General features: G+C 46.2%; 1 protein-coding gene across 3 annotated transcripts in view; it reads right to left on the reverse strand.

Annotated features, from left to right (window-relative positions):
• Positions 1-21,981, reverse strand: part of LOC133240556 (uncharacterized) — a 40,977-nt gene that overhangs the window by 15,478 nt on the left and 3,518 nt on the right. For 2 of the 3 annotated variants that reach the window (XR_009734256.1, XM_061405593.1), the window contains exons 2-10: positions 17,315-17,386; positions 16,081-16,152; positions 13,713-13,794; positions 13,577-13,610; positions 12,629-12,708; positions 12,484-12,552; positions 12,069-12,146; positions 11,914-11,974; positions 2,928-3,023 (exon numbers count right to left, since the gene is read on the reverse strand). Coding sequence is in view for 2 of the 3 variants with exons in the window: in XM_061405593.1 (XP_061261577.1) it covers positions 2,928-3,023; positions 11,914-11,974; positions 12,069-12,146; positions 12,484-12,552; positions 12,629-12,708; positions 13,577-13,610; positions 13,713-13,794; positions 16,081-16,152; positions 17,315-17,386 (644 nt within the window). In the remaining variant the exon portion in view is untranslated. Of the gene's footprint in view, positions 1-2,927; positions 3,024-11,913; positions 11,975-12,068; positions 12,147-12,483; positions 12,553-12,628; positions 12,709-13,576; positions 13,611-13,712; positions 13,795-16,080; positions 16,153-16,524; positions 16,696-17,314; positions 17,387-21,981 lie in introns of those variants that run through there. The other variant, XM_061405594.1, reaches the window with a different exon arrangement.

Below are 21,981 nucleotides of genomic sequence, written 5' to 3' on the forward strand. Positions count from 1 at the left end.
GTGTCATTATCCTGCTGTCTTGATTACTGCAACTTGTGGTATTGCCTGAACACAGGAAGCATGATATTTCTAGCTTTGTTTTTTCCTCAAGTTTACATTGGCTATTCTTTTTTATTTTATTTTATTTTTTTGTGGTTCCATAGACATTTGAGGATTACTTATTTCATTTCTGTGAAAAATGTCAGAGATTTTTTTCCTAGGAATTACATTAAATTTGTAGATTGCCTTGTGTAGCATGGACATTTTAACAATATTAATTCTTCCACCTCAAGAACACGGCTTTTCTTTCCATTTATTTGTGTTTTCACTTTCTTTCATCAGTGTCAGGTAGTTTCGAGTATAGGTCTTTTCCCTCCTTGGTAAGTTTATACCTAGGTATTTTATTCTTTTCGATGCAGTTGTAAATAGGATTGTTTTCTATAATTCTCTCTCTGCTAGTTTATTATTGGGCTTCTCTGATAACTCAGTTGGCAAAGAATCCACCTGCAATGCAGGAGACCTCCGTTTGATTCCTGGATTGGGAAGATCCCCTGGAGAAGGGATAGGCCACCCACTCCAGTATTCTTGGGCTTCCCTTGTGGCTCAGCTGCTAAAGGATCCACCTGCAATGCAGGAGGGTTCGATCCCTGGGTTGGGACGGTTCCCTGGAGAAGCCAGTCCAAGGGGTTCCAAAGAGTTGGACATGACTGAGTGACTTTCCTTTCACTTTCTGATAGTTTATTATTAGTGTATAGAAATGCAACAAATTTCTGCATATTAATCTTGCATTATGCAACTTTATTGACTTCATTTATTAGTTTTAGTAGTTCTTTTAGTGGAGTTTCTTTTTTTTTTAAATCATTTTCTGTATATAGTATCATGTCATCTGCAGATAGTGACAGATTTGTTATTCCAATTTGGATGTCTTTTACTTCACTTTTTGTCTGTTCTCTGTGTCTCCGCCTTCCAATATATGTTAAATAGAAGTGATAAGAGTGGGCATCCTTGTCTTGTTCCTGATTTTAAAAGAAAAGCTTTCACATTTTCACGAATCTGTATTATGTCAGTTGTGGGATTGCCATAAATAGCTTTTATTAAATTCAGATATGCTCTCTCTATACCACCTTTGATGAGAGTTTTTTAAATCATGAAATGGGTATTGAATTTCATCAAATGCTTTTTCTGTGTCTATTGAGATCATCATGTGATTTTTATCCTTATTTTTTTTTCTGTTGTCAATGTGGTGAATTATATTCATTGATTTGTGGATATTGAATCATTCTTACATCCCTGAAATAAATCTCAGTGGATTGTGATGTTTAATCCTTTTTTATACTTTGTTGAATTCAGTTGGCTAATATTTTGTTGAGCTTTTTCATCTATATTCATCAGAGATATTGGCCCATAATTATCTTTTCTGTAGTGACCATGTCTACTTTTAGTATCTGGGTAATGGTGATTTGTAGAATGATTTTGGGAGTGTTGCCTCCCCTTCAGCATTTTGAAATAGTTTCAGAAGGGTAGGTATTAGCTCTTCTGTGTAAGTTTGGTAGAATTCCCCTGTAAAGCCATGTCATCTTGGACTTTTGCTTGCTGGGAGTGTTTTGATCACATATTCAATTTCAATACTAGAGGTCAGTCTGTGCAGATCTATTTCTTCCTGATTCAATCTCGGAAGATTATATGTTTCTAGAAATTTATCAATTTCTTCTTGACTGTCCAATTTGTTGGCATACAACTGGTTGTAATATTCCTTTATGACTTTTTGTGTCACTGTGATATCAATTGTGATTTCTTCTCTCTCACTTCTTGTTTCAGTCCTTTCTCTTTTATTTTTATTTTGTTGCCACTTTTATTTTTTAATTGAAGGAAAATTGCTTTACAGAATTTTGTGGTTTTGTCAAACATCAACAAGAATCAGCCATAGGTACACCCATGTCCCCTCCCTCCTGAATGTCCCTCCCATCTCCCTCCCCTTCTAGATTGTCACAGAGCTCCTGTTTGAATTCTCTGAGTCATACAGCAAATGCTCACTGGCTATCTATTTTATATATGGTATTGTAAGTTCCCATGTTACACTCTCCATACACCTCACCCTCTCCTCCCCTCCCGCCGTGTCCATAAGTCTGTTCTCTATGTCTGTTTCTCCATTGCTGCCCTGTGAATAAATTCATCAGTACCATCTTTTTAGATTCTATATATATGCATCAGTATACAATATTTATATTTCTCTTTCTGACTTACTTCACTCTGTATAATAGGCTCTAGGCTCGTCCACCTCATTAGAACTGACTCAGATGCGCTCCTTTTCAATGGCTGTGTAGTATTCCATTGTATACATGTACCACAGCTTCTTTATCCATTCATCTGTTGACAGCCATCTAGGCTACTTCCATATTCTAGCTATGGTAAATAGTACTGCAATGAACATTGGGGTACATGTGTCTTTTTCAATTTTGGTTTCCTCAGGGTATATGCCTAGCAGTAGGATTGCTGGCTCATATGGTGGTTTTATTCCTAGTTTTTAAAGGAATCCCCATGTTGTCTTCCATAGTGGCTGTATCCATTTATATCCCCACCATCAGTGCAAGAGGGTTCCCTTTTCCCAACACCCTCTCCAGCGTTTATTGTTTGCAGGCTTTTTGATGATGGCCATTCTGTGTTTCAGTCCTTTCTCTTTTTTCTTGGTGAGCCTGGATAAAGGTTTATCCATCAACTTTATTTTTTCAAAAAAGATCTTGATGTCCTAGGAGACAGATTACTTACTAGCTTTGCATACGAAGGGCGAGGCTTCCAGCCACGTCTCTTCCTCCACTTGTTCATTCTGCCTTTATTCTTACAGTATCTACAGTGAGTGGGCAGCAAGGACTTTGAAAGCTTGGTTGGATGAAAGGAATGCAGTGTGTTGTGTGATATTTCTAACTTGGCGTACCAAGGGGGTTACTTACCATAGACTTTTCTGGGGCCCAGCTGATATCTGCAAACAATTTCATCCTTCCTTTTTTGATGTAGGCCAGATGCAGAAAATGTTACTTCATAGGGTTCTGTAAGAATAACATCCAAAGGTCTGTGTTAGGAGGAGCTCAGTGCTGTCTTCCCTCTGAACTCACAGTTACAGAATTTCACTCAAAACTAAACTCCCAAGTGGTTTCTATGAGGAAGTAGCTCTGTCTGAACCAAACTCTGGTTACCTTCTGTGCAAGATCCTCAACTGGTATCGCTGAGGGTCCACTCTGAGGATACTGGGCTGGGCTTTGAGACCTTGGGGTGCTGCTACAACCCCCTCTGAACAGTTGAGCTAAAAGACACCCAGTCTCATACCCTCCACAGGGACAAATCCGGACCCTGAAAAGCCATGGCTTCCCTAAGGGGTATAGGCAGTGCTTGCCACTGAAAATCACAGAGGAACCAAGACAACACAGGCTGAAGACGGTCCTGACCTTTGAGTTGAGCACACAAGCCTGGTGCTTGTGGGGTTTTCTGACACTTGAGGGTCTGTTTCACCTTCCTATGTTTCTCTGTGTCTATGGTAGGCTAGTGACCCCAGGACCAAAATCAGGACCTGGGTGAGGCATGCAATGAGGCAAGGACCCTGCACAGGAGACTCCCCCATGGAGGGTGGAATCCTGTCTTAGCTGTGGTTCTGAAGTCTGCAATGACTATTCTTCCCCTCCTTCTTCCTCCCCTTCACCTGCCTCACACAATGCCCTACCCCCACCACAGAGATTCACCAAGCACTTCCTTTAGCCAGGGTGGCAGACACTGATATGCAGTTCTGGGCCATAGCCCCTCGCCAGACTACTGGGTCCCCAGTGGCGCTTCCTGGCAACTGAAGCAAATACCAGGGGATCTAGAGAGGGCAAGTCATAGGCCTGCCCCTGGGGAGCTGGCCAGGGTAAATGCAGGCCATCCTACTGAAAGCCCACGGTCTTTATCCTCCACCCCTGCATCCTGGCAAAGGTTGGCTAGTTCCAATTGCATATACTTGATTTGCCCAAGATCAATTAACTTGGGAAGCATTCCTCAGAAATGCCAGCACAGCCTTGGACCTGGCAGTTCTGATTCCTCCTGCTTCAGACGTTCCTGTAGCTTCCATCAGATCAAGGTGGGGTTTGAAAATTTTCTTTTGAAGTAAATAGGTTCTTGGCCTTCTAACATGTTTTGGGACATGTTTTCCAACATGTTTATGTTGGAAGCATAAACCCCATAGGGGACCTGGCGGTCCCAGCCCCGTGGTGAAGATTGAGCCCAGCCTCCTCTTCCATGTGGGTGACTGGAGGGAGGGCAGTGGCAGAGGTCAGGGCTGGCTGATAATCCAGAGCACAGACCACACTGGCTTCCTTGGGAGCAGCACACGCTGCCTGCCACCTGGGCGCCTTCCTTCCTCCTTGGGTCTCCTGCTGCCTCCAGCCCTGCTCAGGCGCTGCATCAGCTTTGCAACAGAGCCCCTCTGTCCCAGGCAGTGCTGATCTCAAAGGATGGCAAGTCTCCAAACTAGAAGGCAGGGTGATGGTTTCAATATTTCAGCAAAAGAAACTTTCAGATAAAGGACGGTGGTATTGTCCAGAAAGCTGTCCCTTTTTCTTCCCAAATTTCTACCCATCGTACCTTAATTCTTCCAACAGTATCAACCATGGGACGAAAATGAAGTGACAGGAAGGTCTAAAATTGGCTTGCAGGGCTGTATTTGCTGTATTGCCACATGCGGTTCACTGCCCACCAGCTCTCACATGGCAGAAGCACTGACAGTCCCTGGAAGGGAGACCAGTCCTTTCTGGAATGGAGAGCTTTCTCTCTGAAAGCAAATGATACACCAGGCCACCTGGGGGTTCCAAAGAGCTGGGAAGGCAGGCCTCTCCCTGTGAAGGCTGATGGAGATGAGCAGGAAGAGGGCATCTAACTTGCTTGAGACTGACTAGGGTACACAGATGAATGTGACCTGCCCTGGGGAGGGCAGATCTGGAGCAGCACATGCTGAGCGGTGGATCCACTTTGAGAGAAACTGGACTTTGACCAATTATTACCTGGCTCTCCACTTAAGGCAGAAATTCTATTTTGATCTTGATCGAGGGAATTCCTTTCCCAAGTTCACAGGGTGGAAAAAATCAGGATGGTCCTACAGTATGACTTCTAGTATCAAACTATTAGGAATAATCTGAATATTGACCAAGGGAGACCAATGAAAGAAACTGGCCCATCCATGCAATAGAATACTGTGCATAAAGGTAGAAAATTCTATGTACTACAAGATCCTGTTAATTTAAAAATATCCTTGTAAAGTATACTGAAGTAGGAGTTCCATATGAAAGAGGAATTCTTTGTGGCTGCTATCTCTGGACACATTAGGTTGGGACAAGGGGGGACCTTATCATGGTGGAAGGGCATCCTCTGCCCAGACTGGTTGCTGGCGTGCCCCACGCTGTGTGTGCACAGTGTGTCCTGCCTCCATCCCTCGGGTTCTCCTGCCCACACAGCCCCCATAGAGGGGTTCTGGCGGACTCGAGTAGGACACCAGGCCTCAGAGGGAGGCCTTGCTCTGCCCTGCTTCCTGCTATGGCCTCCAACGCTGGGCCTCACCTGCCGGGCTGGGCACAGACAGGAAAAAGCATGGCCAGGTGGTGCCTCCAGCCTGCCTTCCAGGGTCAAATCCCAAGCAACACACAGCAGCGGTGAACCCCCAAACCACAATGGCAAATACCCCAGGCCAGACCCTGGGCTCATTCCATATGAGTCACTGAAGAGAAGTTCTAAAGAAGCAAATTAGCCTTTAGAGGAAGAAATCAGGGAGTAGCTGCCTCCAGAGGGGGAGGGCAGGGATTGCCTGGGAAGGGAGCTGAGAGGAGATTCTGGGGCAACTCTAGTGTTCTGAGTCTTCGTGTGTGCATTTGTCAGAACTCATCAAATGATACACTTAACTGCTGCATTTCAAAAAGAGAATCTTAACAAAAATTTTTTTCCAAATTAAAGATGTGTGTTGTGATAGCCTGGTGACTGTGATTTTTTTAAAACTTAATTTTTTTGTTTTAAACATTTTATTTTGTATTAGGGTATCAGATCAGATCAGTCGCTCAGTCGTGTCCGACTCTGCGACCCCATGAATCGCAGCACACCAGGCCTCCCTGTCCATTACCAACTCCTGGAGTTCTCTGAGACTCACATCCATCGAGTCAGTGATGCCATCCAGCCATCTCATCCTCCGACGTCCATTCTCCTCTTGCCCTCAATCCCTCCCAGCATCAGAGTCTTTTCCAATGAGTCAACTCTTCACATGAGGTGGCCAAAGTACTGGAGTTTCAGCTTTAGCATCATTCCTTCCAAAGAAATCCTAGGGCTGATCTCCTTCAGAATGGACTGGTTGGATCTCCTTGCAGTCCAAGGGACTCTCAAGAGTCTTCTCCAACACCACACTTCAAAAGCATCAATTCTTCAGCGCTCAGCCTTCTTCACAGTCCAACTCTCACATCCATACATGACCACAGGAAAAACCATAGCCTTGACTAGACGAACCTTTGTTGGCAATGTCTCTGCTTTTGAATATGCTGTCTAGGTTGGTCATAACTTTCCTTCCAAGGAGTAAGCATCTTTTAATTTCATGGCTGCAGTCACCATTTGTAGTGATTTTGGAGCCCAGAAAAATAAAGTCTGACAGTGTTTCCACTGTTTCCCCATCTATTTCCCATGAAGTGATGGGACCGGATGCCATGATCTTCGTTTTCTGAATGTTGAGCTTTAAGCCAACTTTTTCACTCTCCACTTTCACTTTCGTCAAGAGGCTTTTTAGTTCCTCTTCACTTTCTGCCATAAGGGTGGTGTCATTTGCATATCTGAGGTGATTGATATTTCTCCTGGCAATCTTGATTCCAGCTTGTGTTTCTTCCAGTCCAGCATTCCTCATGATGTACTCTGCATAGAAGTTAAATAAACAGGATGACAATATACAGCCTTGACGAACTCCTTTTCCTATTTGGAACCAGTCTGTTGTTCCTTGTCCAGTTCTAACTGTTGCTTCCTGACCTGCATACAGATTTCTCAAGGGGCAGATCAGGTGGTCTGGTATTCCCATCTCTTGAAGAATTTTCCATAGTTGATTGTGATGCACACAGTCAAAGGCTTTGGCATAGTCAATAAAGCAGAAATAGATGCTTTTCTGGAACTCTCTTGCTTTTTCCATGATCCAGCGGATGTTGGCCATTTGATCTCTGGTTCCTCTGCCTTTTCGAAAACCAGCTTGAACATCAGGAAGTTCACGGTTCACATATTTCTGAAGCCTGGCTTGGAGAACTTTGAGCATTACTTTACTAGTGTGTGAGATGAGTGCAATTGTGCGGTAGTTTGAGCATTCTTTGGCATTGCCTTTCTTTGGGATTGGAATGAAAACTGACCTTTTCCAGTCCTGTGGCCACTGCTGAGTTTTCCAAATTTGCTGGCATATTGAGTGCAGCACTTTCACAGCATCATCTTTCAGGATTTGGAATAGTTCAACTGGAATTCCATCACTTCCACTAGCTTTGTTCGTAGTGATGCTTTCTAAGGCCCACTTGACTTCACATTCCAGGATGTCTGGCTCTAGGTCAGTGATCACACCATCGTGATTATCTGGGTTGTGAAGAGCTTTTTTGTACAGTTCTTCTGTGTATTATTGCCGTCTCTTCTTAATATCTTCTGCTTCTGTTAGGTCCATACCATTTCTGTCCTTTATCAAGCCCACCTTTGCATGAAATGTTCCTTTGGTATCTCTGATTTTCTTGAAGACATCTCTAGTCTTTCCCAAATTTCTTGAGAAATTTGTATGCAGGTCAGGAAGCAACGGTTAGAACTGGACATGGAACAACAGACTGGTTCCAAATAGGACAAGGAGTACGTCAAGGCTGTATATTGTCACCCTGTTTATTTAATTTCTATGCAGAGTACATCATGAGGAATGCTGGACTGGAAGAAACACAAGCTGGAATCAAGATTGCCAGGAGAAATATCAATAACCTCAGATATGCAGATGACACCACCCTTGGCAGAAAGTGAAGAGGAACTAAAAAGCCTCTTGATGAAAGTGAAAGTGGAGAGTGAAAAAGTTGGCTTAAAGCTCAACATTCAGAAAACAAAGATCATGGCATCCGGTCCCATCACTTCATGGGAAATAGATGGGGAAACAATGGAAACACTGTCAGACTTTATTTTGGGGGGCTCCAAAATCACTGCAGATGGTGACTGCAGCCATGAAATTAAAAGATGCTTACTCCTTGGAAGGAAAGTTATGACCAACCTAGAGTCATGTATGGATGTGAGAGTTGGACTGTGAAGAAGGCTGAAGGCTGAAGAATTGATGGACTGTCCAGTACTTTGGCCACCTCATGTGAAGAGTTGACTCATTGGAAAAGACTCTGATGCTGGGAGGGATTGAGGGCAAGAGGAGAATGGACGTCGGAGGATGAGATGGCTGGATGGCATCACTGACTCGATGGATGGGGTCACAAAGAGTCGGACATCACTGAGAGACTGATCTGATCTGATATTTTGTAAGTTAATGTATTTGTATTTCTTTTTAGAGTCCATATATAAGGTATGACACAGTGTATTTCTCCTTCTTTGTTTGATTTACTTCACTCAGTATAACAATCTCTAGGTTCATCCATGTTGCTGCAAATGGCATTATTTCATTCTTTTTAATGGTTGAATAATAGTCCATTGTATATATATACACCAGATCTTTTTTTTTAATTTATTTATTTTAATTGGAGGCTAATTACTTTATAATATTGTATTGGTTTTGCCATACATCAACTTGAATCCGCCAGGGGTGTACACGTGTTCCCAATCCTGAACCCCTCTCCCACCTCCCTCCCCATACCATCCATCTGGGTCATCCCAGTGCACCAGCCCCAGGCATCCTGTATCCTGCATCAAACCTGGACTGGCGATTCATTTCTTATATGATATTATACATGTTTCAATGCCATTCTCCCAAATCATCCCCCCCCCCCCCATGGACAGCAGCCCACCAGGCTCCTCTGTCCACAGAATTCTTTAGGCAAGAATACTGGAGTGGGTTGCCATTCCCTTCTCCAAATTGATTATAGGTGCATTAATTTATTTCTGGGTTTTCTATCCTGCTGCATTGAGCTATATTTCTATTTTTGTGCCAGTACTTGTAATTTATTTTGAAATGCATCAAAAACTAAAATGAACCAATGAAGATAGAAAGAGTTAGATAGGTTAATATTAAACGAAATACAACTGATATTCGTTGCAAATCCAGGTGGTGGAGAAAGGGGTGCCCACTGTACAATTGTTTCTACTTTACTGCAGGTTTGAAGTGATTCATAAGAAGAGTTTGGAAGAAAAAGAATTTACTGAATGATAAAAATAAAGACATGGATGTAGCCAAGCAGATCATAGTTTATACTGGGTGACAAGGGACTATAATAAGAAGAGGCCAGGGGCTGTGGGAAGCCAGAGGAGCCAGCTGACTAGGAAAGATTTCGGGTTTGAGGCACTCTGAGAGTAAAGTCTCAGTACATGGAGCCAGCTAGCTGAGGAAGGTCTTCCAGGAAGTCTAGGCCCACGCTCACCCCAGTCTCTTCAGCAGGTGGGCTTAGAGTAGAGGCTGGATGTTAGAGGGCATGGTTGTCTGGCTTGGGGGCCTCAGCCTTCATGGTCAGTGGGTTAGGGCAGTGGCCTTCTCAGCTTCTCAGGCTCTGCGTAGAGGATGGGCACAGAGGAGCACAGGCCTGGAGGCAGGGAGGCCAGAGGGGCCTCTGCTTAGTGCTGGAGGGAGCCTGAGAGGCTGGAGAGGCCACGTGCCTCATGTGTACTCCCTCCTGGCATTCCCCTCATTTGAACCTTGGATGTATTCAGAATGACAGCCTGATGAACAGATTCTTCTGCTTTATTTGGGGTCCAGCTTCCTGCCTTGAACTTCCCATTTCAGTGACAGTCATGCTTTTGACAGGCAGGCAGCTTTTGACAAGACGACAGCAGTTGTTAAGGTCAGAGCAGTACCGCAGGGCCTCACTGGCAGGGCGTGTGCAGCAGGCACTTGCATCCCAGTCAGGTCACCACAGGGAGTGAATGACAGTGTCCACTGAGGTCTAACAGGCCTGTGAATGTCCTGGCGACATGATCAGAGAATGGCAGCTGTCGGGTTGCTGCACAGCTGGGATGTGCAGGAAAGGGCTCTGCACATATATAGGGTCTCTCACCACACTGCACCGCCGCTCACAGGGTCAGAGACAGGAGGAGTCAGACAGATTCCACCCACAGAGGGCTCAGCTAGAGATGCTTTCATCCTGGGTGTTCTTTAACCACTTCCCTCCCCAACCTGGACTCAGCAGGAAGGTGGGGGCAGAGCCAGGGGTCAGTGATAGAAGTCTTAAAACCAGCTCCTGTTGGTGAAAGCCACCAGTTTCTAGACTCTGTGCCAGTCATTGGGAACTCCACTGGGTCTACATCTCACTGAAGATCTGATAGTGTTGCTATTTCTACTTCTTGGAGATGAAATTGGAGCTGGCGGATACTCAGCAACTTGCTTCGGTTTTGTCTGTGGGAGGCAGAGCTTGGATATGAACACTGCTCTAGACAGATGCGCATTAGTCAGAGAGCACAGCCTATTGCACTGTAGGCTTGCAGTTCAGAATTCTGAAGCCAGGACCAGCTTCCTGGGTCTGTGTCCAGCTGCCTCCAAGCTGGGTGCTGTTACCGGTGGGAGCTTGTGCTTATCCACCCGTCTCAGCTCTACAAACCCCAGTGATGTGGGTGCTTGAGCTGGCACACACAGAGCTCATCAGAGAGAGGGCTTCTAACAGAAACACAACTGCGCAGGGTCCTCCCACACTGATGCAGGGACCCCAGGGGAGACCCTCCCATGGGAGAGAGGACGTCTTGTCAAGTTCCAGATCTCAGGGAGAGGCCATCCTAATTGGGTGTACTGTTGGCTTTGAGAATTTGCATGGGTGCCTTTGTCAGATATGTTCTTATGATTCTGGACCTGAACTTTGTCCAGTTCTTTTTTCATCCATTGAAATATTCATACTTTTCTTTTCCATTTTCCTGATGTCGTAAACTCAGTGATATTTCAAGCCCTGAACCAGTTGCGTTTCTGGGATGATCCCTAATTCGTCTTGATGTATTATCTCTTTTTTATGTTTAGTTTCATTTCAGTTGCTAAGTATTGTTGAGGGTTTTTAAGTATCAATAAATATTTAATTTTTAAAAGAAGCTTTGGGTTTAGATTTTAAGAGCTAAATTTACTTTTGTCACCTGTCTTGCAGGATGTGTTCAAGCCTATACTACGTGGTGTACCTTCAACTCATTCAGAGCTCTGTCAATAGCCTCTCAATAAATCTGAAAGATAAAAGTAATTAAACACGTATATGGGCTTCCCTGGTGGCTCAGTCATAAAGAATCTGCCTGCCAATGTGGCAGATGTGGCTTTGATCCTTGGGCAGGGAAGATCCCATGGAGAAGGAAATGGCAACCCATCCAGGTAGTCTTGCCTGGGAAATCCCACGGACAGAGGAGCCTGGCAGCCTACAGTCCATGGGATCCAAAGAGTCAGATACCATTTAGTGACTAAACAGTAACAGCAACATCCACAAGCCCCTGGCGTATACCTGTTATACAATCACACATTTACTTCTGTATCAAAACACTTATATTCTGGACAAATTTATATATAGTCCCCTCACATGCACATAACACTCACACTCATGTACACCACATAACACCACATACACCACACTCATGTACACCACACACACACACTATACACCCTCCACTCAAAGCACACATACAACAAATACACAATCACATCACATACAATAACACACCACAGACACCTCCCCCCACAGTCACAACACACTTACGCCACATGAATGCATCACACACACACACACACACACACACAAGCACTTCTGTCTAGATCTGTGACTTGGCTCTTACCTCCTAAACAGACAAAGTGTGTGTCCCCAGCCATCATTTCCATACACGAATTTTTCACGAGCTGGAACAGAGGGGTGGCAGGGTCAGGGAGACTGATAGCAGGGACATGGGGAAAAGGCAGCCCACCTCCCCTCTCATGTTTAGCCCACACTCACCGAGGCAACAAGCTTTTCTGCAGAATTGAACTCGTCCATCCCATATATTTGGTCCTTTCTTTCTACAATATTATGTAGCTGGAAGGGAGAGGAGATGGTTGGCACACAGCCAGGGGTTGAGCACACAGCAGGTCCTGGCCCAGGAGACAGGCTCTTGCTTGCTGCCATGTTGGACTCCAAGGCCACACCCTGGCGTCTGTCAGCAGCCCACCCTCAGGGAATGGAAAACTTCTCCACCCACACCTCTGGTGTGTAGGTTTACACAACACTTGCTATTCATCTGCCATGACTACCTGTTGTCCAAACACTTGGGCTGGGGTCGAGGGTCATCCGCTAGGTGACCCTGGGACAGCTGCCTTTGAATCTTTCCCCAGCTGGGCTCACACGTGGCATTTGGTTATCTGCTCTGAATTACCTGATCTCTTTCATAGTCTTTTACACCCACGCAGTAAACCTTGGCCCCCATATCCCGAGCCTGTTGAGCCTAAGAGAAAAAAAGTTTTGAGTGGAAACACCCAACTACATGGAGCACAAAGCTGATAATGGTGGACAGGACTCACTTCCTTCTTTGTGTCCTGTAACATCCTTGGTAGCAGTGGCCCTGCAGTCAGGGTGATAATCAGGCTGGAAGCACTGCTCTCTGCAGAAGAAGCAAGGAGTGGCCTGGTCAGAAAGGCACCTGGAGAGACCTATTCACACTGCTAGGCCCCCAGCACTGCTCCCGCACCTCCGCCTGATCCAAGTAGCCACTATCAGATTCTTAGAGAGGAAAGGCCTTAGCCCAGGACCCACATGACAGGTGAGGAGCCTGAACCTGGCTCAGAGTGCTTTCTAGTGACCCTCACTAGGGGCAGGTGGACAGCCTTTATCCTGAATGGCAACTGCAGCTACTTCCCTGGCAAGGACAAGCCTCTCAGCTGAGCTCAGGGAGGAGCAGCCAGACTGACTGACACAGGCTTGGGCAGCGGCCCCGCCCAGCTCCCTGCCTTCCCAGCAGCCTGTGCTTCCTTCCCGATGAGGCCGCAGCCCTACAGTCTACATGCCGGTGGTTCTGGGCCGAGCACAGCCTTTCCCACTGTTGGAAACACGGTCACAGAACAAGAGTCAACCACAGGGGAGAGGCTGGAGGGGCAGAGCCAGGGCCATGGTGGACAGAGTGTGGGCAGGCAGGGGCACCAAGGCCTCTGCTCCCCAAACTGAACTCCGTCTCCTCACTGTCCCTGGAATTTCTCTTTTCTTTTTCATGCAGCTCAACTATAGGTCAAGTACTTGATATCTAGTAAGAACCAGGAATTTAATGCATGACCCCATGTTGTTCTCAGGAACATCCCTGGGGGAGCTTTTCATCCTCACTGTGGGGAGGAGGAACCTGCAGCACAGAGAAGGCAAGGAGCTCGCTCCAAGAGTCAGCGCCAGGAGCTGGTTGAGGAGGGTGTGCACCAGCCCTCGCTGAGGCCCGAGCTTGGCTCTGTCCCACCTGAGCACAGTGACGTCAGCGGGCAACTTACCTCCTGAGGTAGCTTGTTGAATCTGTTTATTTGCCTGCAACAAATTGAAGGGAAGTTGGGGGAAGGCAGTCAGATGACCAGATAATACTCTAAGAACTTGACAAAGCAGAATAAATTCTCAGAACTGTCTTTGTACCTTTATCAACCCTTCCTGCAAGTTTGTGGCTCCTGTAGGCACTATATTCTGCAGTCGGCTAAGACCACGACTTATTTCTTGTCTGAAAAATCAGAAAACAGGATAGAGGGAGATGCTGGTTGATCATTAAAAAACAGCCCAGCTGTCCTGACACCATTCTCCCCTGTGCAGACCTGCCTGGACCAGAGAGAACACAAGAGGTCCTGTCGTGCCCTTTCTGCCCGTGTCTCTGCCACTGGCAGGACTTAGGCCTCGTCTCTCATCCAGTGAGCCTGGAGGATGCAGCTGTGCTGGTCGCATAACTCAGGGCTGGCTTTCCGAGTGCTCCTCTCTGTCTCAGGCATCCAGACCTCAGGGGGCTGCAGCAAGGGCCCTGCCTTGACCATCTGTGTTGAGAGGGGAGCACCCGGATGCGCACCTGTGGATCCAGCACCCCTGACATGACTGGCCGTACTGCTGGCACATAAGGGGTCCCTGGTGAGGGGTCCCTAATGAGGGCATTATCCTCCAACAGGGAAGGCTGAGTTTGAGAAGTCACTCTGCTGATGCTCCTGCCCTGTCCCCCCCCCCTGCCACAGACCCCTGTAGTGACTTGGTCCCTCCAAGCCACTTCCGTCTCTGGATCGGCGCTAAGGGCGGTTGTCAAGGTGCTCCATCAGAGTCTAGGGCTCTTGGGCTTGTGCTCCTGAAGAAATAGACCATAAGCTGAAAAGACGCCCGAAGACTGTTCATGCCAGCAGAAAAGCAGTGATCCCAGGCTGCTGCAGGGATCTCTGTTGGCCTCTGTTAAAGCAGATAGCAGGGGATGGGACTGGGACACACCAGGGGGTGGGGCTTATGTTCAAGCTTATCTGCTGTGATGGCTGAGCTGTTACAGAAAGTCTTAAAGAATGTGGTACCTGAAGGCAAGAGCTTGCCTCAGGCAGAAGGGATTCTGCCATGAGCTGAGATCTGAGAGCCCCTGGTCCTGCCCTGCCTGACCTAGCATGGGAACTGAGGAGGCCTATGACCAGGACCAGGGGCGGCTGAACCAGGCCCTGCCCACCCCGCTCTTCCTGTCACTTTTGGGAGGATTTCTTTTATGTTGCCAGCACCCCCAAATATGCCAGAACTCTCATCCCTCCACAGTGTCTGGCCCAGATCTGAGATTCTCCAGGCTTCACTCCTGCCTGAGCCTAAGTTTTTCTTAGGCTGCCCATGCCATCTGTCCACTGGTTCCCCTGCCCTCCCCACTCAATCCCTCTTCCCAGCTCCATGCGTGGAGAGAATACTAGCCTGCTTATGCCCTCATGAAGCCTTTCACATCTTAAAACTCCAAACCTTTTATCCCCTTCCCTGATCCCCACTTCCCTTCTGACACTTTTCCTTGAGAAAGACAGCCTCACCTCCACTCTCCAGAGAGGACTGGGAGCCCCTCAGGAGCCTCCCCACAGGTGGCTTTGTTCAGACTCTGAGTCTTCTGCCTAAAGGAGTCAGCGGTCCTCCTCTCCCCCAAGGGCAGCTCCCCTACCAGAGGCCCCATCTCTCTCTCTTCCGCCTGCCTGACAACTCCCCCTCACTTGCTGCTTGCACCTCACACTCACTCAGGTCTCTCTCTCCATAATGCAGACCACAGGGACACACAAAACCACGCCTTCCCCAGCTCACTGAACAGGCAGCCCCAGTCCCTGCTTCTCCTGGGAGCCAGGCCTGGGGAGTGCTGTCTCCATGCACTGGCACCCCCACACTCTCTGGGTTTCAGTCATTTGCACCATGAGCGTCTTGAGCTCCTGGATGCTCATGAGCTCCCTATCTTCCACCTCAGGCCTTTGGGCACGCCTAGGATGCTGCTGTGTCATGCTGCCCTCCTGACCCCAGCCCAGCCTGGTATTCAGAACCACACTCATGGGCTCCCTTGTCTCAGAGCCACCAAGGGGTCAATCCACGGAAGCTCTAGCACTTCATCACGCCCATCCCTGCCGCCTGATCTGATTCTGCCTCCCTGCTTCCTGCACTGGCCCTGAGCAGAGACCGACACACAGAGCAGGAGCCAACACAGGCCAGTGTTCACAAAGGGCCCGCATCTGCTCCTCCAGGTCCCAGGAGTCCTCATAGTGAGCCAGTTCTAAGAAACGAGACAAGGGCTGAGAGGACAGGACAGGTGGAGGATAGAGTTTAGATAGCGTGTAGATATCTAGCAGGATGTGGTCTTTTAGTGCCAGCTCAGCCAGAGGTCAGTAGGGGCCAGGGAGCTAGGACTGCGGGATCAGAGTAGGCACCACGGGGAGCCCAAGATGGTTTAGTCTGCACCCAGTGGGTTCTCAGTGAACCCCTCAGTTCCGTGACCCCTTCCACCATGCCTGCCTTGGGGTATTGAAACAGCACTTGCCTGTCTGAGGTGAGCTTCATGACAGTTTTGCCCTGCGTGGAGGAGGTGATGAAGGACATCTGCAGGTTAGGGCTGGAGAAGAAGTATGCAAATGAAGCCAGTGAGCGGCCACGAGGCGGGTGCTTGCCAGTTTCCCTGCTCCCATTCCAGCTCTTCTCCTTGGGGCCATTTCCTGAACCCCAGAGGTTCCTACAACTTAGTAGAGGATTCTGAGGCCTGTTTGCTCCACCCCTATACTCCCACCCCCACTCCAAATCTCCTTCTCTCTCTCTCTCACACGCAGGCATGCACGTGGGATGTGCACCAGAAGATAGGCACCCACCCACTTTTGCACGAGTCTCTCAGCTGGCCTCTTTTCTACTCTAACAGTCTTTGTAACGTCACTCCTTTTCCCTCCTTGCCCACCTTCCCCATGTCCTGTTCATATCAGAGAAATTATTCTACCTTGTTTCACCTTTCACACATCTTCCCCTTCTCCTCATCCAATGATCCTCATTATTTTTCATCTTAATTGCTGCCATAGGTCCCAACTGTGCTCTCTACTTGTCTTGGCTCTTGTTACAAATCATTTTGACCATTGCTATCAGACTTTTCTACCCGGAGGACATCATGTACCATATGAGACACTTAACTCAAGAATCAGCTAGAGCTCCATATTGCTCACAGCCGGAATCCTAAGCCCCTTGGCTTGGCATTATGAGCCTCAGTGGTTCTGGCCCCAGGCTCTCCTGTTCAGAGTCATTTCTCACCCTTCCCCTGAGTTAACCCTACTGTCCAGTCAGAGAGACCACTCACCCCATCAAGAAACCTCCTTGATTGTTCCTGTCACCCTGTCTTTCCCCATTCTTTGAATCTAGTTCAAAATTTCAGATCCCCTAGGAAGTCATACTTGGTTTTTAAAAAAGAAGTCTTGCTTTTCCCTTAAAGTTGCAAGTAATTCTTTTGCACATTTCTTTTAACCCTTGGCACCATTTAACTCGGTATTTGGTTACTGGTTTGCCTGTTTCTTAATCTGTGAGGTCTCAAGGGCAGACTGTGTCCCTTACAATGTGGCTTTTGACTCAGAGGCAGGAGCCAAGAAATGTGCTGAGACCTGATAGAACCAGATTGATCTGTTCTTTCTGCTTCAGAACATGCCCTTCCCCGGGCTCTGTGCTCCTGACCATAGAGATGTCTATGAATTCCAAATCTAGAGAGCTGTGTCCCCAGCCCAGAAGAGGAAACCCAGCCGTACTTTGTGTACTTCTTCACCATTTCATCCACTAATTTGTTAATGTCCTTCCAAATATTATTTGCCTTCTGTGACCTGAAAACAAAGAAGACCTGAGTCAGAGACATGAGGGGCATCCACCCTGTAGGTGGTTTCTGCTTCTCCAGATTCCAGCAGAAACTTTAGAAAATCCTCCCATCCCAGGTCGCACAAGGCTGCCACACTCCCTTAGTGACCTCAGTGGGTCACCCTAGTAAGAATCACCCTAGGGTCGCAGTGATTTTTATCACTGTGAGTGCTGGGGAGGCTGATCAACCGCATTCATGTGCAGGGGGTTGAGGGACTTTGGGTGGCAAATCAGGAGGGTCAATTGTTTTACTTGGGGCTCAAAGACAAGAAAAGAGGGATGATGTGTTGGTTATAAAGGCCTCCAGTGATTCTGCTGTGTTGGCTCTCACTGTCCCTCACTTATGGGCACCCAATAGGCACTGGCCTCAGGCCAGGGAGGGTGTGTTACTCAGAGCATTTTATTTCCATTTCTTCTCATCAGTCTGCAAAGCCGAGCCACTCTGGACACTGAGGGCCTTTTCTGGGACCACTGTCTGGGGAAGGGCTGAACATGCCGTGGAACACTGCTGTCCTGGCATCATGATACCCCACCAGCAGGGAACCTCAGGCCCTTCTTTGGCCTTCCAGATTCTTGTTCCCGTTGTCTTAATGTTATTGCCAGGATGGAGACAGAGGAGGCTGAAGGGTGCTGTGGCCTCAGTACCCCTTATGTCTAGGTGGGAAGTAGTTATATGTGTCCCTAGCCACTCAGGGTTCGAAGGTCCTTGCAATCCCACACCTCTGCAGGCTGTACTAGGCTAGGTTATGAAGGGCAAATGTAGGTCTTACTGGCTAAGTGTTTGTCAAGGTTCTGCACATGGTACGGCTGTAACTGAGGCTGGTGCCCTGTCTTGGGCTCTTTTCCAGTGAATCTGAAAATGAGTCTGAGGAACCCACCACGAGCTCCTTTCTTTCACCTCCAGTGATCACCATATTCATAAACATGCTGAATGTCAAATGTGTGATTCCTTTATACCCAAGAGGACCCTTCTCTTTACCTTTCCTGCTGCCCTCTAGGTGGCATCTAAATCTGTCAAGAGATGGTGAGTACAGCAGCTGTTGGATTACTCTAACAACTTGAGGATTATCATTTTTGGAGCACGTATATACCCATCACTTTATACGCATGATTTCCGATTCCAAAATGCCCCTATGATGCAAGTAAGAAAACTGAGGCTTTCACAGGTCAAGGAATTTGCTAAAATTTCCAAGGATACCATGGATTTAAGCCCACATCTAGCTGAAAAAGCCATGTTCTACACATCACACTTGTCAGATCTAGGTGTTATGGTTGTGTCTGATAATTGCTTTGTGGTGAAGTGTCAGATCCTCTCAGTCCACTCGTAACACACACTTTCTCTTGGAAGCTCCTGTGCTAATGTGTCAGAAAACTTCCTAAGTACTGGTACCACGTTCTACTTTCCTTCTCATTACTCCTACCTTCTGTGATTCCTCTCAGTAAAGAGGATCTTCAAAAGAAGGGTTTTCAGGAAACAAGTACCTTCAACCCATGCAGCTTTTCTGGGAGAATTTCCAGTTTGTGATTATTTTGAAAGAAGGTCTAGATTCTAGAACATATGCACACACACACACACACACACACACACACACCCCTATGAGAGCGCATGGACAATGGACAACACCTCAGAGATCTACAGGTCCCTTAGAAAAGGCAGCATGGAGCAGAGCAACTATGTGGGCTTTTGACACATAGAGCTTTAATCATGATTTAGTGCCTCCTCCTAAATGAAAATAAAGAGACGAGGATTACCAGAAATTTGAGGACATCTCCACTATTAAAACTTTAGGTCAAAGTTTTAATGATATAGTGATATAGCTGTGCTGAGATTAGAAGTTGCTGGGGCAGGATCATGCAGGGGAGCTGAGTTATAAAAATGTTAAATTTTCCTCCCCCATGGCAAAAAGTCAGTAAGGAACTTGCAAACTCATACAGCAGGAAACAGCCATCAGTACAAGCACTGTATTAGAAACATGATCATAATACCAAAAGAAAAGTCTGGGAGATTTGTAGATGGCTACCTTTGGGGAGTGGTATCAGAAATGAAGGAATTCCCTGGTGGCTCAGACAGTAGAGTCTGCCTGCAGGCAGGAGACTCACAGATTTTTTTTTTTTTTTAACATTGTAAATTTTGTAATAGTGTCTGATTTTAAATTTATGTTTAAGCATGTCATCCTAAATTAAAATATGAAATTGCAAACAAAAACTTGTAGCATGGAGAATGGAACTAAATGGCAGATTCTAAAACTCCAAGTCCTCATTCTCCCATGGACACATTGAGTAAACAACAATAAGCCGTCAGCACCAACTTTGTAGGAACTCTGGAAGTGAGAGTGTTAGTCACTCAGTTGTGTCTGACTCTTTGTGACTCCATGGACTGTAGCCCAACAGGCTTCTCTAGTCCATGGAATTCTCCAGGCAAGAATGCTGGTGCGGGGTGCCATTTCCTACTTTAGGGGATCTTCCCGACCCAGGGATCGGACCCAGATCTCTTGCATTGCAGGCAGATTCTTTACCAATAAGCTGTCAACACCAACTTTGTAAGGACTCTAAAAAACAATAAAATGTTAACAATAAAGCAAATGTGCAATCACGAAATAGTTCTCTTCAAAATGGCATAAGAGTTTTGTGGCAATTTTATTCACCTTTCCCCTACTCCTTCCCTGGTACAGTGGCCATTTTGATCTTGATCAGTGGTCCTGTTGCCAAGTTCTCCTTGATTCCAGAAGAATCAGTGTAGATCTACCTTATGAATTATTATGTACATCTCTTTAAACCTGTTTGGATGAATATTAGAATGCTCAAAAGTAGGTGTATACAATTAAAAAAGCCACACATATGCCAGGGCTAGAAAAGTCCTGAGCAGACCTTTAACTTTTCCCTTGGGTGGGTATCTAGGCTCAGAGCAAGCCTATCTAAGTGGTGGAAGAACGGCCCCAGCAAATAACCATTCTGCAATGGTTGAGAGAAGTGCTGTTCTCCCTGTCTATCTTCTATCTCTCTCTGTTTATTTCTTTTGGGGATGATTTTATATTTGTTCAACTTCTGGAAAACTAGGAAATCTCTATCAAAAATTAGCTGACTGTGAGCTAATGAAACAGCAATTCCAGTGATTACAGACAGCAAGGAATATTATTTGCAAAAGTAGTTTGGAAAAGTTTCAATATAAACTGCTACATACTTCTACAGTATTATTCTACAATACCAGAAACACACATCCCAACAGCCAATGGGAAACTCTGACTTCTAGAGTAACCACGTTATAGTTTAAAAACAATTTTCAACAAAACATACAAGGAAATAGAACGTTGCTCATTCAAAAGATATAAATAAATTCACAGAAGCCATTCCCACGGATACCAAGGCTCCAGACTTTCTAGACAAAAACTTGAAGAAGCTCAGAGTCAAAGGAAAATAAGGACAAATAAACAAAATCAGGAAAACAGTATATGAGAAAAATGATACTATCAACAAGAGACATAAATTATTAAAAGAACAAACAAATTCTGGAGCTGAAAAGTTCCATATTTAAACTGAAAAATTCTTTACAGTTCAATATCAGATGTTAGCAGACAACACAAAGAACCAACAAAGCTGAGGACAGGACAACTGAAATTATCGCGTTTCAGGAGTGGAAAGAAAAAGAGTGACCCAGCAGTCCCACTGCTGGGCACACACACCAAGGAAACCAGGAGGGAAAGAGACACGTGTACCCCAGTGTTCATCGCAGCACTGTTTATAATAGCCAGGACATGGAAGCAACCTAGATGTCCATCAGCAGATGAATGGATAAGAAAGCTGTGGTACATATACACAATGGAGTATTACTCAGCCATTAAAAAGAATACATTTGAATCAGTTCTAACGAGGTGGATGAAACTGGAGCCTATTATACAGAGTGAAGTAAGCCAGAAAGAAAAACACCAATACAGTATACTAAGGCATATATATGGAATTTAGAAAGATGGTAACAATAACCCTGTATACGAGACAGCAAAAGAGACACTGATGTATAGAACAGTCTTATAGACTATGGGGGAGAGGGAGAGGGTGGGAAGATTTGGGAGAATGGCATTGAAACATGTGTAATATCATGTATGAAATGAGTCGCCAGTCCAGGTTCAATGCACGATACTGGATGCTTGGGGCTAGTGCACTGGGACGACCCAGAGGGATGGTTTGGGGAGGGAGGAGGGAGGAGGGTTCAGGATGGGGAACACATGTATACCTGTGGCGGATTCATTTCAATATTTGGCAAAACCAATACAGTATTGTAAAGTTAAAAAAAAAAAAAAAAAGTGAAGCGAAGTGATCAGTGACCTGGTGGTGAAATGCTTCTAACAATTTTGATTTGGCATTTCCTAATTCAATTCTTTGGAAGGAATGATGCTAAAGCTGAAACTCCAATATTTTGGCCACCTCATGTGAAGCTTTGACTCATTGGAAAAGACTCTGATGCTGGGAGGGATTGGGGGCAGGAGGAGAAGGGGATGACAGAGGATGAGATGGCTGGATGACATCACTGACTTGATGGACGTGAGTCTGAGTGAACTCCGGGAGTTTG

This window comes from Bos javanicus, chromosome 28 (genome assembly GCF_032452875.1).
Source record: "Bos javanicus breed banteng chromosome 28, ARS-OSU_banteng_1.0, whole genome shotgun sequence".
NCBI lineage: Eukaryota > Metazoa > Chordata > Mammalia > Artiodactyla > Bovidae > Bos > Bos javanicus.